This window comes from Haliotis asinina, chromosome 4 (genome assembly GCF_037392515.1).
Source record: "Haliotis asinina isolate JCU_RB_2024 chromosome 4, JCU_Hal_asi_v2, whole genome shotgun sequence".
Lineage (NCBI taxonomy): Eukaryota > Metazoa > Mollusca > Gastropoda > Lepetellida > Haliotidae > Haliotis > Haliotis asinina.
The window spans coordinates 17,884,210-17,902,479 of record NC_090283.1 but is presented as its reverse complement, the minus strand read 5'-3'; the positions used below and the strand labels follow the sequence as shown (position 1 = coordinate 17,902,479).

Here is an 18,270-nt window from a genome sequence, read left to right as displayed (position 1 = left end):
TCTGATAGCTGATAAGGTCAACCAGGAACTAAATAATCTAGGAAGTATCAAGTTTCAGATCACAGTGAAAATGTCACTCGATAAGCAGGTTGGGAGTACCACTGAGTATGTTCAACCTTACTTCCGAGGTAAACAAGAGGTCGTCACACATGCAGAGACCATTGACACATCAATCGATAATAGTTTTCAGCAGATACGAGAATACCTAGAACGCTACACACACATGGGGTCCGGGTGGGCTGTAGATAAAATCGATAATGTCTATCTAGATATAGCTAAATACGTGCCGTTCAGAGGTGGGTCATACCTAGACTTGCCTCCCTACTATAAGAACAAACAAGCCATAGTAAACGTTAAGAATAGAGGAAACGATTGCCTGAGGTTATCTCTCAGGTCAGCCATATTTCCAGCTGCCACTAATCCGAACAGGCCTTCTAATTATCCACAGGACGATGGGCTCAACTGGGATGGTATAGATGAACCCACCCCAATATCCCAGATCACTAAAGTAGAAAAACAGAATAATCTGGCTATAAATGTCTTTGGACACGAAGGTAATACAACAATAATACACAGGGTCAGCCCGGTGAAGGATTGTCAAGTTATTAATTTATTCATGATTCAAAAAGGTGAAAAGTATCACTACACGTGGATAAAACATCTCAGCCGGTTGTTACACGACCAGTCGAAACACGATGGGGAAAAACATTTTTGTGTACGATGCCTACACTGTTTCAGTCGGGCCGATTTATTAGAATCCCACCTGGAGGATTGCCAAGGTGTTGGGCAGACGGCCATACGAGTCGACATGCCTAAGGAAGGTGAAAATATCCTAAAATTCGACAATCACAAGAACCAAATGTCTGTGCCTTATATTATATACGCCGACTTCGAAGCCTTAATTGTAGGGGAATCATCCACTAGTGGGAGTTTCACACACAAAACACAAGAGCATAAAGCCTGTTCGTTTGGATACATTGTCGTCCGTTGTGACGGGGAAACGAAAGCTCCGGTAGTGTATAGAGGTCCTGACGCGGCTGAAAGGTTTCTAAAGTGCTTGCAGGAGGAAGAAAAAATTATTAGGAATACATTGTATAAAATCGCTCCAATGCGTATGACCAGAGCCGACAAGCTAGCTCACGCCAGTAGCACTAACTGTCACGTGTGCGACTCACCACTTAACGGTGATTCGGTGAGAGATCACTGCCACATAACTGGTAAGTATAGAGGCGCCGCTCACAACGCGTGCAACCTCAAGCTTAAAATCAATCCTAAGACAATAAACATCCCCGTTGTCTTTCACAACTTGAGAGGATACGACTCTCACTTGATTATGCAGGCCATCGCGAAAATTGATGGTAATATATCATGCATTCCCAACAACATGGAGAGATACATCTCCTTCAGCTTAAACGGACTTAGGTTCATTGACTCGTTTCAATTCCTCCTGTCGTCACTCGACAGTCTGGTCAAGGCCAACAATACCTTCCCTATCACCGATCGATACACAGACGCCGAGACTAGACACCTGCTCATGAGGAAGGGCGTATACCCATATGAGTACATGGATAGCTGGGCTAAGTTCACAGAGACCAGACTACCTCCTATCGACTGCTTTTATAGCAAGCTGAATGAGGCGTCCGTCTCACGAGACGATTACTCGCACGCGATTAACGTATGGAATAAACTGGGTTGTAAGAACCTTGGCGATTATCACGACCTGTACTTGAGGACAGATGTACTGCTGTTAGCCGACGTGTTCGAGACGTTTCGGCAAACATGTTTCAAGCAGTATAAACTCGACCCCGCATGGTATTACACCAGCCCAGGTCTGTCGTGGGACGCCTTGCTTAGAAAGACCGGAGTTAATTTGGAATTGCTCACAGATTACGACATGCACCTATTCATTGAGAAAGGCTTGCGAGGTGGGATTTCCATGGCATCCAAACGATACGCTAAAGCAAATAATCAATACGTGAAAGGTTACGATCCTAACAAACCAACCAATCACATTCTATACCTCGACGCAAACAACCTGTACGGCTGGGCCATGAGCCAGTATCTACCTACAGGAGGATTCGAATGGGTACCAAACATTGATATTATGAGCATTGCACCAGATTCGAACAAAGGGTATATCCTCGAAGTTGACTTAGAGTATCCCAAGGAATTACACACATCGCACAACAGCTATCCCCTTGCACCCGAACGTATGAAGGTTAACACAGACTGGATGTCTGAGTACCAACATAACTTATCAGGTGGTCGTGTGGCGGACGTTGAGAAACTCGTGCCTAACTTAATGAATAAGACCAAGTACATCGTTCACTATCGCAACCTACAGCTGTACCTGTCATTGGGTATGAGGCTGACCAAAATACACAGGGTGCTCATGTTCGACCAGAGCCCATGGATGGAACCCTACATCAGAATGAACACAGACCTACGAAAAAAAGCCACCAGTGATTTTGAGAAAAATCTCTACAAGCTCATGAACAACTCGGTGTTTGGTAAGACTATGGAAAACCTGAGGAAACGCGTAACCGTGAAACTGGTTAGATCTAGTGAGGAAGACAAGCTCAGGAAATTGATAGCCAGTCCGGCATTCAACCGTAATAAAATATTCACAGACGACCTAGTTGCCATACACATGAAGAAAAGCCACATAAAATTCAACCGACCTGTTTACGTTGGGATGAGTATCCTCGATTTATCCAAACACCTGATGTACGACTTTTACTACAACGAGCTCAAGAAACAGTACGGCGACAGGTGCGAAGTGCTGTACACTGACACGGATTCCCTGCTGATGGAGATTCGAACCGAGGACGTGTACGAGGACATGAAAAAACACATCGATTTATACGACACCAGCGACTATCCTAAGACCCATACCATGCACAGCACGGTAAATAAAAAGGTCCTAGGTAAGATGAAGGACGAGTGTGCTGGCACGCCAATAGCTGAGTACATAGGTTTGAGGCCTAAGATGTACTCCATATTGAAAGCCGACAATAGTGAGATCCGAAAAGCTAAAGGGGTTAAGAAGTATGTGGTGAAACAACACATCAAACACGCCAGATTCAAGGAGGCCCTGTTCAAGACCCGTACCTTTAGACATAAAATGAACACACTTAGAAGTGATGGACATAAGATATACGGACTGACTATAAACAAGACGTCCCTATCGCCTATGGACACGAAACGTTGGATAGCTATTGATGGTATAAACACATACGCGTATGGACATGAAAAAATTTGAGGCTATTTATTACAGCCCGCGTGGATATTGGAAAGGAGCTAGCGCAGTAGATAAGCTATCTAAAATGGCACGAGTATCACCAGAGAAAGCCAAAGCGTGGCTTGAAAAACAAGCCCTGTGGCAGATCTATTTGCCGGCGCCACGCTACGTACCTAGAAGGAGTTTCGGAATTAACATACCTAATAGCATTCACCAGGCAGACCTACTGTTCCTACCTCATGATAAGAGGTACAAGTATGCCTTAACCGTAGTGGACGTAGCCAGTCGTTACAAGGAAGCCGAACCCTTGACCACGAAAGATTCGGCTAAAGTAGCCAAAGGATTCGAACGTATATACAAACGCAGTCCGCTGACGTGGCCAACAGAGCTGCAAGTTGACCCCGGACGGGAGTTCATGGGTGCCGTGTCACAACTGCTAACCAAACACGATACAAAGGTCAGACGTGGCACGGCCGGAGCCCATCGCAGCCAAGCCATAGTTGAGAGATTTAATAGGACTTTGGCTGAGCGCTTGTTCGGCCATCAATATGCTAGGGAAATGACAACCACTGGAAAACGATCGACTGAATGGGTAGCGAGGTTACCCGAGGTGGTGTCGGCAATCAACCATGAAGTAACCCGGCTCACTGGTAAGAAACCGGCAGACGCTATCAAACTAAAATCAGTGTTAGCAGAGTCGTCTGCTCCATTGCGTGGAAAGGAGAAACAGATACCAGATAGGGTCTTAGTTAGGTATCTATACCAGCCGGGGGAACACGAGGGCGATAGCCGTAAGCGAGCCACCGATCCTATATGGTCAGTCAAAACTTACAACATAGATAAAGTGGATATGAAAGCCGACGAACCTAACTTATACTACTTGAGGGATGGGCCGGGTAGGGGATTTGTAAGAGAAGAATTATTGATCGTACCGTACGGCACAGTGTTACCGCCTGCCAAGTCACGGTAAACGTGATGGTGTGGCTTTGTAGTAGGGGTAATAATAGCAAGAGCTAAGGGTCCCACCAAAGCCTCATTTAGTAAATGAGGCTTTTTAGAGGGGTTTTTGAAAAGTGTTTTCGGACTGTCATTCCCTATACTACTTAATAACCTTTAGTTTGCCATTTGGCCATCAGGGCTTGCTGCCACTTGCAGTCTTTAAAGTCTGCATACCCATTTTGTTGAAATCAAACCAATGAAAACAAAATAGTCTTCATTGCAGAGAGTTTCACAGTCCCTACAAAATCCATTAGTGAAGTGTATGGAGCACAGAGAAGTTTACATTAGTTATAGACTGCTGACATTCCTATGCGGCACTGAATATATAATACTATGAAGTGAAACTGGAAGTTATCCTAACATGAGGGATCAAGGATAATTCCTGAACATTAATACAAATTATGGGCACGATGCTAGTTGAAAAGAAATGAGATCTAATTGACAGAAGACCACATGGGCCTGCAGATAACTGAAACTGTTGGCCTGATACATTAACAACCGACGCTGGGCCTCTGGGCTGGCGATCGTTTCGAATGCTGTATCAAAATTGTCACATAAACAGAGAGTCTTTGAACAAGGCAATGTGTAAACACATTCTCAAGTCCTCTCATTAATCCACACATGCATCATTCGGCGACAGGAAGTGTAACCAGCTTGTTGTGACAACATTCAGGGGAGCCTACTCCAATTTACCGAGTATTACTCCGGGAGATGCCGATAGTTTCCGACAGTAAACTGGTTGAAATACTGTTAAGCGCAGCCGATTTGCGCTGAGAACAAACCAAGTCGACGTGTGCAGTGGAGCATGACGAGGCACACGTTAATTGGTACAAATGGTAAGGAAAGCAAGCGAGTGACCAATCCCTGTTATAGAGTATCCCTGGTAGGGCGAATGATCAGTTGCTGTCGTGAGACGTTTTATGGACAATTGAAATCAAGAAATTAAGTTACGTAAAGAGTAATTAAACAACAATATTATTTACCCTCGATCGTTAATACCATTTCAGATGCAAAATCAATTGCCTATATAACAAAACATAGCGAGCAAAATTCAACAAGATCAGTCGTCTGCAAGTGACAGGTTATGTATGAAACAGGAAGCCACATGATCAAAACACTCTCTCGCAGTGCGGAGGGAAAAGTATGGCTCAACGTCGAAAACACATAGAAAAATACCCGGATGTGACAAGCGACTGCAGTTTCGCCGATACCATGTAAAAACCGGTGTTTTTGTGGGAAACACATGATTTTTTTGTGTGAAATAGATGAATATACCTTTATTACTCAAGGTTAGCAAAGTCAAAACTTAAAATGATATTAAGGATAAAAAATACGTTTTTGTCTTATACCGTCGAAAACCCCTAACACTGGGATATACCTCTGAATGACTTTGATTAACCAATTCACAATCCAGTATTTACTAAAGTCATGGTAGAATGGCCTTTGATAACACACAGACACACATACAATGAGAGAGAGAGAGATGGATAGATATATATAGAGAGGAAAATAGATGGATAGATGGAGAGAGAAACAGATGGAGAGAGAAAGATAGATATGTAGATAGGTAGATGCAGAGAGGGAAAGATGATAGATGGAGAGAGATACACACACAGGGAGAGAGAAACGCAGAGACAGGGAGAGAGAGAGAGAGAGGGCAAACACATACACACACGCACGCACACACTGATACCAGCCTCTTTCATAGCAGTGCCTCTCACGAACTGACCACCCTCAACCCACGTTTGGCATAAGAGGCGACTAACGGAATCGGGTGGTCATCTTTGCTGCTTGGGATATTTTCCAGCTACTGCATGGAGTCGGCCTGTAACTAATAGATTCTGAACCAGACGACCCAGCGATCAGCAGCATGATACTCGATCTAGACAGCTGGAATATAGTGACATGACTGTGTTGACCGTGTCAGCGCGTCTGACCACCCAATCCCGTCAATCACCTCTTACGACAATCTAGACGCACAGTTCTAATCTGGACCTTCATTGGTTCACTAATAAGGTAAAAAAACTATGTCAGGGATCGAAATGCAATTTTTTTCAGGAGTGCCTTAAGGCACCCACACTGAAATTTAGGTGTGCCCTGAGACAGTAGAGTGTGCCCTCTAAAATTCAAACATAATAAATGACTTAATCACACTATAGTGTTACTTTATTTCTTAGTTGTGTGTGTGTGTGTGTGTGTGTACTTACTTGAATATTAAAGTGTTCTCACTGGGTTACAGGTAAACAACATTGTCAACACTTGTGGTCACTGGTTACTGGCTAGTTGTAGCTGACACTGTTTTACTTTTAGTCAGTGCCATATGCAGGGGTCCATCTTCTTGGACCCTTCCCTCCTGTCATCCATCTTGCTATGGCTCCTCTTGGGTCAAAATCTTCAAGTGGGGTTTTACACTGGGCCACTGTCATAAGTTGTGAAAGTGTTAATGGTTTTAGTCTTGACCTCCAATCAGTCTTCACCCTGCTCATCATGGAGAAACCTCTCTCACACTCTGCAGAGGACACAGCTAGGACAAGAGAGATCTTTACTAGAGCCAGTATGTTGTTGTACCTGTTGTACATCTTGTCTTGCTTCAAAACTTTGGACCACAGATCTATGTAAGAACAGTCAGGGTTTTTTTTGAACAGATCAGCTGCTTCCATTAGAACATCTGGCATTTCATTCATGCATGATTCCCTTGTAATGTTTTTTGCCCTTAAATACTCTGAAAAGTGTTCAGTAATTTTGTTGATTTCTTCCCTTCCAAAAGTACCAAATTCACTTCTATTTTCTGGCCAGGACACTGGTGTAAATATGCTGAAAGCCTCCATGACACCACTGTTTCCTTCAAACTCAGCAATTCGTGAATACAGTGCCTCTGCTGTGTTCTGTGAGAGGGCTCTCATTTCTGTCTTTACCCTCTTAATGACTGTAGCCTCAGTAGAAGAACCTCTCTTTTTCTTTTCCAGGGTAACAGTCCTGTACTGTCCATCTTGAAGTTCACTCATGAACTCTTCTGCCATCTTGTCAAAGTTGGTCTCAGTCAGTTTAACACATGCTGCATGCATTCGAACTGGGATCAGGTCAATGGAAGTGTCATTGTCCTGGAATGTGTCTGACAACAAAGCACACACAGCAAAGTAAAAGAGCATCATATGCATGAAGAGAACAAGTTCAAGTGACTGGAGACAATCCAAGATGTGTTTAGCTTTGGAAGCTGAATCCCCCTTGCTGTTGATGCTCACCTGAGTACAGTGGGTGTGAATAGCAACATAGTCTGTGTTTAGAGCCTGGAGTGCTCTATGCCTGTGCCCTGCCCACCTTGTGCCATATATGTTCACTGGTCTCACAACTTTAATTCCAAGGGCATCTCCGGTTTCCTGTAAGCCAGTCCAATTCAGTGGCGAATAATGGTAGAATTTATACACATCGTCCAGAAACTTTTCAAGGGTACTCAATAGGGACAGACTTTTCCCAGCATTTTTCATAGCTAACTCTAACCTGTGTGCTACACATGGGATTGGTATCACATGTGGTACGTCATGCTTTAATTTTGCAGCTACCCCTCCCTTCCTACCCATCATAACAGGGGCTCCATCTGATGTGAAAGACACAACATTTTCCTTCCAGTCTGGATAATCTCCAGTTTCCGTCAAAGCTCTATCAATTGCTGTATATATCTCTGCTGCGTCAGCTTTCTCAACACCCCAAACACACAGATAGTTGGTGACAGGTTTACACTCAACCTGATCAATGTATCTCAAATAAATTATTTCTTCTTCAATAACTGAACTATCAGTACTGCCGTCACATAGTATTGAAAAGCAGTTCCCTTTCACATGATCTTTCATCATATTGTCTGTAATATCTTGTGCAATGAACTTCACAAATGTTCTGGCTTGCTTGTCATTTGCATAGTTTGCCATAAGATCAACCTCAAAATTGACAGTCTGGAGTCTCAATAATTCAACAAACTCTGTAAATGGCATTTCACGCTTTGCTAGGTGAAAAACTGTTGTAAAAAGTTTACATAATTTAGATGTTTCCTTTTCATTGAGATTAACTATCCCCTTCTCAATTTCTGACTGGCCAGGCTTAATCTGTGAAGCATACTGAGCATTCAGTGCAAGTATGTGTTCATCATTTGCCACATGGGTTTCTAATTTACTAGTTCTAAATCCCTGTGAACCTGTCACAAAATGATTTGGTTTTCCATCCCTTCCAATAGAACGGCCCAATTCCAAACACACTTTACAAAATATCAAGTTCTTTTCCCTGTCACAAATGAGCCAATTCCTGTATTTCGGTAAAGGCCAATTCTGAGGAATGCCACGTGTATGTTTAGCATTATCGCCAGTCGTATCACATTTCTTGACACCATCAACACTGGAATCGTTTTCAGGAATGTCAGATACATTACGAGATATTTCTTCAACTGAAGCCCCTGTGTTGACGCTATCTGATTTATCAGAAACATTTGTTTGTGGTTTAAAGAAGCTTAAAATTGTTTTAGATTTAACACTCTTCTTTGACATGATTCCGTCGTCTGCTAACAGCTTGCCGGCTAGTTACCTCGTGTTGTAAACATCCTATCCCATAATTCAATGCAGCTTTGAAACGTAATATCCTGACATGCGCAAATGAAACCAAAATGGCGGCGCCCATACAACACGCTGACAAATGAAATAATATATACCAGATGTTGTATTTCTCACCATGATAAGAGTGAAAAGTAATTATTTTGTCAGTTTGATGGTCAGACAATAAAATTTACAGACGGTAAATCTATTTTTCAGGCGTGCCGTAATGGCACCGACTTGTAATTTTATCCGTGCCCTTTTCAATTTATCCGTGCCGAGGGCACGCAAACAGGGGGAATTTCGATCCCTGGCGACATACACACAAACAGGTCAACAGTACTAGCAAGTATCAGTTATATAAACCAACCCCCCAAATTAAAATGACAAACATGAAACACTCGGTCATTCAATACCTTGTGCGTCTCATGCTCCATGTCAAGTCCATTACGAAAGCTTGCGGAATCGCATTCCATTCCTCTACTAGGGCTCTGTGGAGTCCTGGGAGATCCACTGGTACTTGTTGACATGTGTGCACATTAACAAAGTTTCTTCCAGGCATGCTCAATTAGGTTAAAGTCAGGCGAGCATGCTGACCACTCCATCCGCTCTACACCCACACGTGAAGTGGAGTACGTCGAGTAGGATTTATCTCTGCCCAAACTAATCTGTTTTCATCTGTGAGACCACTGACGAGATTTTCAAAGCTCTCTTAACCCCCCTCTACATACCTCACTTGGAAGTCCAATAAAATTCTAAATATACCACGCATATATAAATACTACACAGTTTTGAATTCTGCGGAAAATTCCCAGTTTATTGATACCATCCACTATCATCTCAGACCAAGCTAAAGTGCTGAAAATCGCCTTTCAAAATAGGCTTCATCGTAAATGTCGCCATTTTTCAAACTGTACATAATCGAGATTAACAGCGTTATTTGCAGTATGTTTTGAAATGTGAAAATCGGATAATTACTGGGAGTAATGAATTTCAAAAATAGCATATTAATGATCACTGATATCAAGTTTTCATGTAACCAGGAATGATAATTCTGAAACGTCACCGATGTACCCAGAATCGGTTGGGATGTTTTCGAAAATACACTTACACGAACGCCGAAGTGCGCTTTCCGCCATATTGGATAGTGTTTACAAAATCACGTTTCGAGAAGGCCGGTACTGAGAAGCCCATTACATCATGTATACTTCATAGTTAGCTGCGACAAATGCATCATTGAATTCCCCATATATCTTAGAATCAAATTACAAATGGTCTTTGTCACCAATACCAACTGTCTAGACAAAACGAAACGAAATATATTTAGTATGAAAACGAACGCTGTGCTCGAAAGACAGCGCTTGACTGAAATGTAAACAAAGAAAAATTCCAATTTTACACTGCGTAGCATTTTTGGAAATTTCCCAACATCCAGCTCTCTAATCATTGCTTACAATGGCTCAATACGCTTAGTATATTCAGGGGAAGAGTATCGTGGCAAAAAATAGCAAATTGAAAATAGATACAATGAAATAATTTGGTAATTCATAAGAAACTGTCAAACTTTCAGTGCAGCGTGACGCCATGACTGACGCAAAATCACGCAGAACGACAACGGTACTTATCGGCATTTCTGGCTTGTTCCGTCATTTACAATGTAAACGATAAGAACATATCACAATACACAAATAGTCAGAATAATTCTGATTACTTACATCTCACATTTATATACAAAAGATCCCTGAATCAAGCAAAAAGTCGTCGCAAAATCCCGTGTACCGTTCTCAGCGAAGCCGCCATTTTGAAAGAAATCGGTCATCGGTAGTGATGTCATACGTCAACATTGTTGCACATATTAGGCAATTTCTTTGAGGTGAAGGTCGGTTGAACAAGAGTAAACACAATGCCCATACCATTCCGATTGCACTTTTTGTATTGTGATGTATATTTTGCGCATCGTTCAGATATTTTTTCATGAAACTGATTTCAGTATCTACATATATCCATGTTCAACACCATATCATGTGTGGATATAAGGTATCCGTTTTTATTCTTTGAAAGCTTTTGATTGTTTGAATAATATCTACATGGGAAATTGACTCAGTAAGTGTATTATACCACATTTTAAGCCTCTACACAAGTGTTGGAAGATCACACGTAGCCATTACTGCAACATGTGCTTTAGTTCACGTGATGTGCAATATTCAATACGTTGGGACAAATATTGCAGTTACATATGAACAGGTTAATAAACAGCGATTTAATTCCAACTTAGAAGTAAAACGGATAATATTAATGAAAATGATTTGTACATTTTATCAAATGTAGGGGCACACATACTACTGTTTAAAGGAATTGTCTTGTTCATTGTATTGGTTTGTGTCGTTTTTACAGACAAAACTATTATGAATATTAATTGACCAGGTGCGACTTTGTCAAAACGTTTCATGATTCATTATCATTGTTTTTCGATAATAAAGTCAATTCAAATGCGATTAAAATATATCTGATGGCAGAATGTCTAACTCAAACAATATTTATACGGAAATTGTTAAAAATATATACATCAGGTCAAGTCTTAATTTCGACAAGCATTACGTCCATTTTCTAATACTTCTTTACTGAAAAAGCGATCTCTTTGTACCTTTCATTGCATACTTATGAAGGGAATTGATTTCATAATCATGAGAAGAAAAGTCTTTTTCCTAAATGAATACTCAATGAATATTCAGGTGTTGTGAAATTTTCATTTAAGCTAAATTGATGCTAGGCAGGTGCGCGTGTTGCTCACAATAAGATATGTAGTAAAACCGTGTAATTGTTGATATATTCAGGACACTATTTCAGTGATAAAACCATTCATTTTATATTTTGGCTAAAAAGTGTTGAATTCTGACACAGAAGCCGATATCTTTTATAAAATTGAATGGAAATTAGGTTAGATATATACTAATCAGCAACCAGAGTAGTCTTTTTCCGACGTCACAAAATGCACAAAACATGCTGTGACGTCAACTAAAATGTCGCATTATTTTCAGTTATTTCATTACGTTTGAAAATGTGGCTGTTACTCTGTTAATAATGATGCAAAATTAATAAAAATACATATACACAAACAGGAGAATATGGGAATCTAAGAACTAAAATATGTATCGGATAGGGACATCCAAATCGCTATTGCCTGATTTTTGATGTAGTACACTTGCATCTTTTCTTACAAATTGTGAAACTACCAAAAGGTATCCTCTCACATTGGGGAAATTTGTATTGGAATAGTTTGGTTCACTGTGAACAAAACATCACGAAAATATACTGTCCATATCCACAGCAAATTCTCTCCATGTGAACTGAGTTACATTGACCTAATGTAAACCATAGCTGAGTTATGCCCCCTTATCTTTATACGTGCATGACCTCTCTGTCGACGTTTGACGTCATAGTAGAAAATCGATTTTTGACATTTATTGCGGGTCATTTGTGATTTTGTGAGTATGACGTTATGCATTAACACATACATCCATTTCATATACACTCATGTCGTTCAGATATCAAGCTGTATTTTCTTCGCTCACACTTTCCGTAAAGATGCCAAATTAAAAAAATCGTAGCAGAGTGCTTTTATTGGTGCACGATAAAAAAATGAGAAATTTACTGTTTTTTAACACACACAAAAGTTTTGAACAATTTTTAGCAGTGTCTATTTCTCAAACCCCTGAGGTAGCCGCAATTATATTTATACCAACGGATAGGAAATCAAATATTCTACATGTCTGTGCAATTTCATAGCCGTACGCAGAACCTGGGCCACGCGATCGCAAATCTCGCACAACGCTCACTTTTCAAACGTTACGAAAATGTGCGCCTGAAAAAAACTCGGCATCCAGGGGGTTAACGCTAAGATAGTCGTACGTTACTGTTATCGTGTAGCACTTACGGCTGTCTTACCGCTAAGAGAGCTTCGAAAATCTATGCCCTGGTTGAGGTGCATATTCCAGGTATGCATTGACTTGAAATCTCTGCCACAGTCTACTAATATCGCTCTGACTCACATTAAAGCTGACATCTACCAAATTCAAACAGACCTGTAGCCTGATCCCTTTAAAAAAATGTAAAAAAAACCCCTCATTTTAAGCTACGATTTCAAACAGGTAACTGAACATTGTAAACCAAAAGTCACTGTGTTCTGTAATCTAATTGGTTGAAAAACACGATCAAATGGTATTAGATTCCCAGAAACTGCGAGACTATTCACCGCGTATTGACCTCGCAAACAAGTGTTTTGTTGAGTCATCAACCGTGGTGACGTCATTCAAATCATATTGTGACGTAAAGAATGACGTCACAAATGAGCAACTCCAGACGCTACCATGAGAACCAGCTGAAACGACCTGCTGATGACACTTCACTGCTGTACCCGAACTCGATGTAAACGAGTGCAGACAGTGAAACCTTTTGGTTTACTTTTGTGTTTACAATGTCGATAAACATCACGTGTTGGCCAATTTCCGGGTAATATTGAGTATTTGAAGCACGGGAATGTTTCATTTGAAGCCTCCGGCTGACGCCGTCGGTTCCAAATGCATTCCCGTGCTTCACCCGGAAATTGGTCAATACATGATCTTTATCTCCTAAGTGAACGACAGTGAAAAAAACATCAGTGCATGTGCATTGTCCTTCACTTTCCATGGACAGACATGTTCATGCAAATCACTCACATCAAGTGACTGGTGGATTTCCACTTTGACTATCTGAATAAAAAATATGTCATTTGTAAGAGAATGTATCGGACGCAAAAGAACACAATAATGACATGTCAACGACAATACCGTTACAAACGTCCGTAAAAGATTCAGTTGCATATGTTTCAAACAAAATACGACCATTTCACAACTGAATGGAAATAGTGTTACTAACAGCTTGACCATTCATTAATGACGTCGAGTATATGTTTGTGTATCGTAAATTGATTCAACTATTTTCCAATCAGTGTTCTCTTTTGGGGTGTTTATTTGTTTATGTATTTTAAAGCGGGTATCTGTGTTTCATCAAATGTACTGCGGTTAGGTTTCACACTGATTACAAAGTTCGCTCGTCACCCCGAAGAAAGAGGCTGGATTCTCCACATGGACACACTGTATGAAGCCCATTTTTGATGTTCCCCTTTATAATATTGGCAGAAACCTAACACCCGAAACAGTACGTCGCTTTTTAGCACAAGCGTAGGTTACTGAAGATCAATTCTGACCCGGATCTGCACGAGTGACCCACTGTAAATCAAATGACCCTAGGGGTTTCCTAAAAACGAAAGCATGCCCTGACACTATAAACACAATTTACATACACCTGTTAGTATTTAACACCCAAAACCCCTCTGACAAACAGATAAGACTGCTGTTTCAGAAAATCCAGACATTCTTCTCTCACAAGTTAAAATTACTTTTATCTCCCACAAAAGCAAGCCAAAAAGACGATTCCAAGGTTTCTATCGCCGGTGCCATCATCGCCGAGACGAAAGTCATCCTTGCAACATTCATCAACATCAAATACACCCTCTTCCTCATTGGAGCTGCTACTGGGGCCTTGGCACACCTCGTACCATTCGACCATCTTCTCGGCCTGGCAAATAACCTGGATATCGTCGAAGAGAGGGCAACGTGGCTGATTCCAGCCATCGGGATATCCAGCTTAGGGGGACGCCTACTGTTTGCTCGGGTATCCGACATCCCCTGTTTAAACAGAGTATCTCTACTCGCTTCAGCCGGTAACCTGTGTGGACTTGCCACTATACCATGTCCACTGATGATGTCGTTCCCCGCATTGATGACGTATGCTGTAGTCTTCGGTTTCTTTTTAGGTAAGTGAATTAATGGGTTTTTTTAAAATTTCTGAGTAAAATATATATTCAGTGCGTTTTTAGGTTATGTCAGGGTAGTGCTGGGAATATGTTGAAATCTCACAACTTACAATTGTCTCATCACCAACCAGCAATAATCGAAAAAATATTGTTAGCGTAATTTTTCAGATTTTCCTGTTGAGACTGTTATTACAGATATGTGTAACGGGGTTCTCTGTTTTGGGTTTTTGTTGTTGTTGTTGTTGTTTGTTTGTTTGTTTTGTTTTACTTAAAAACTGGAAATTGCATTTGCATATTTCACATTCAGTATAAAATGCTGCAACAAATACTACTCTAAAGTGATGACTTCAAGGGTCTTCAAGAAATATTCCGTCATTTTTCATTTCCGTCGTATTTTTTCTGCAAGTGAAGTGAATTTTCTGTTCCTTTGTTTCCAAGCACCTTGCTCAATGCATCTTGTCCAGTTCTGAAACACCCCTCGTGTTCGTTCATAAAATAATGGGTCTAGTTTTTCTTCTCTTTATTCAGGTGTATGGTTGTACCTACATCCTGACCGACACACTTAGCGGGGACAAGATCAGTTGGGGAATAGGCTTTCTAAACTGTTTTCGGGAGTGCGTGTCTTGCTCGGTTCACTCTTAGCTGGTGGGTAATCATATTCAGTATTTTACAGTGGCGTGTTGAAGTTTTGTCCTGTTTCCAGAATAATGAATTGTGATATGAACTCCACTTAAGTGAACAATTAAAAACTGTCCGAACACTGCTTTCGATCGTTTATATATATCTTAGCATACATCAATACCTTTTGCACATATGACATATTTAGAATAATGGTTACTATTGATTGAGTGAGTTTGCAATTTAGCAGTATTCTAGCAATAGCAAGGCAGGGGACACCAGAAATGGGCTTCTATTATTCTACCCATTTTAGGAATCAAACTAGGTTTTCGGCGTGACGTGCGAACGCTTAAACACTAGGATACCCACTGCCTTCATCGCTAAGGTCCATCAATTGTTCATTAAGACTAGGGATTTAGTAAAACTACACTTACTGATTTTACTGGTCATGTCACAATGATATTTCACTGTCCTTTTTTAAGGCGGGGCTGTAGAGGTAGCCTAGTGGTTACACATTCACCCGTCACACCAAACACCCGGGTTCGACTCCCCACATGGGTAAATGTGTGAGGCCCATTTCTTGTGTTCCCCTTGTGATATTGCTGGAATATTGCTGGAAGCGGCGTAAAACTATCCTCAATGGCTCCTTGCTTCAGGCTGGCTGTACGATCTCACCGAAGTTACACTATTTCGTTCTATACTGCTAGGGGTTTCTTCGTCACAGGTGGCGCTGTCATCCTTATTCATGACATCCCAAGTGTTGTGGTCGTGGCAAATCCGACGGCAAAGAAGTGAAGTAAATGAATGACGCAGATTGAGGCTGACTTTGAAAAACAATGAGGACCATTTTCATGTGAAGTGCACGGCATAAACATAAATACATCTACATCTGCTACTCGGTTGAACAGCCAGTTCCATATCATTTTCTGAAGACCAACGTAAATATGTACCGTGGTATTGGGGAATACGTACATAATATTTGTCACTTGTAAAACTTTTCAAAATATTAGTCCCAATGTGTACTTTCTTTTGTGCGTCAGTATATTTATAAAGCAACTATATTATCTTATATTATCTTATCTATCTTTTCTATAGTATCTGGTACAATGAAATAACTTTATCTACGTCTATAAACTTTTATACAGAATATAAATACAATGTACTGTATTAATACAGAAATTTACTTTAAAAATCACCACAACTTAAGCGTGCGCTCACGAAATTTAGATGTAATGCCCACAATTTTAATGTCCAAGCTGTACGATTTGCCAAAACTGTAAATACAATAGATACCCAATGTCCATTCTGTAATCTATCGCAAGAGGATGAGTAACATGTACTACTTATATGCCCGCAATACAATATTTAGAAAAAAATATCTGCCTAGTTTCTTTCATAACCAACCCTCGAGACACAAATTCTGTATGCTGCTCCGCACAGAAGATACGGACCTATTGTTTAAGCTAGCTCTTTTGTTGTACCACATACATAGGTTCAGAGAAAGTAATGTAAATTATAAATGAGTGTCTATAGATTTTTTCATGTAATAGCAACATATGAAATTACAGGTAGCGCATATATGCATTGTAAAGATTTCTCTCAGACGTACTATTGGCCTTAGGGCCACATATACAAATAAACTGTCTGTCTGTCTGTCTGTCTGTCTGTCTGTCTATATTATCTTATATTATTATACATATTCCAGTGAAGGAGCGGTTAGTGCACATCCGTTATGGCCACCGAGATGCTACTGTGGACATTTAAGACTCATATACTTAAACACAATACATACACTGGCACGTGAGCTAGGGGAGATTTTGTATGCCTGAAAAGGATATGTTTGTTTGTTTGTTTCATTGTTTGTAACGCCGAACACAACAGTTGTTCCAGATATGTGATTGCACTTGGTAAATGATTAAGTCTGGACCAGAGAAGCCAGTGAGAGACATCATGAGCATCGATCTTCCCAATGGCTACGAAACATACGAACACACAATGCAATTTACAAATGTGGCGTTTGGAAGACGCGGAAGCTGAGTGGGTTAGATTGCAGACTTTGTGGCGAATAGATGCCTGATTCTGAGAGTTTAAGTTCGAATCCCGGTTGGGCCTCAAACCAGCATAGTAACTAGAATATGTACTTTACTGAGAAAGAGTAATCCCAAATAAGAAATGTATTACATGAAAATATATTTGAAACTTACGGACTCTTTCAACAGGCCTGTCGCAAAGTTAATTGTCTCCTGTCACTAGCCGAAACGTTTATTGCCACAGGCGTCATCTACATCAATCAAGAGTTGCGAAAGCCATGCTGTTTCATCCGTTTTACTTAGCAGGGTGAGTGTAGCAAGTGATAATATGCTAGGCACACATTATACCAAATAAAATTTCTCATCAAAACATGCAACATACCTTCCTCGTGACCAAGGCTTTTATACCACTCCCAGAAGGGAGACTCGTTTTACCTTCTCTCTGGATCTCCGTTAGAGGAAAACGACATGTAATCGCGTGACAAGTGAACTATTGTATATTTCATTTCCTGGATAGCACGTGTCACACATGTTCCGCGCCACTGACTCGAATGGACTTACTGTAGACAAAGCATTAAATTGTAGTTCTGACCTCGTTTCCTCTACATTCCTCGCACTGGGGTCACTGCTAGCGGTCTCTTATATCCAGGAGAGGCCAAACGGAGTTTAACACCGTAGTTGAGAATATTTCGCTCAAAAGACGACTACTCCTCTTACTGCCACAGCGACCACGAGTACTACACATACTTCTATAAATCTACTACTACTACTACTGCTGCTGCTGCTGCTGCTACAACTACTTCTATTACTGCCACAGCGACAGCAAGCACGACTACTACAACACATACTTCTATGAAACAACCACTACTTTTACTCCTACCACTACTACTACTACAACCGATTTCAACTACTACTACTAGACCCGTGAAGGTCCCGGGGTGGAATAGGCTTTTG

At 40.9% G+C, this 18,270-nt stretch overlaps 1 protein-coding gene across 1 annotated transcript; it reads right to left on the bottom strand.

Annotated features, from left to right (window-relative positions):
- Nucleotides 1–6,546: 6,546 nt before the first annotated feature.
- On the bottom strand, nt 6,547–7,725 carry LOC137280815 (zinc finger protein 862-like). The gene has a single exon (XM_067812017.1). The coding sequence runs from the start codon at nt 7,723–7,725 to the stop codon at nt 6,547–6,549; it is 1,179 nt and encodes a 392-aa protein (XP_067668118.1).
- Nucleotides 7,726–18,270: the final 10,545 nt, after the last annotated feature.

What these genes read in the sequence shown, in the direction of transcription:
- LOC137280815 (XM_067812017.1), bottom strand. Translation starts at nt 7,725, where the DNA reads ATGAAAAATGCTGGGAAAAGTCTGTCCCTATTGAGTACCCTTGAAAAG.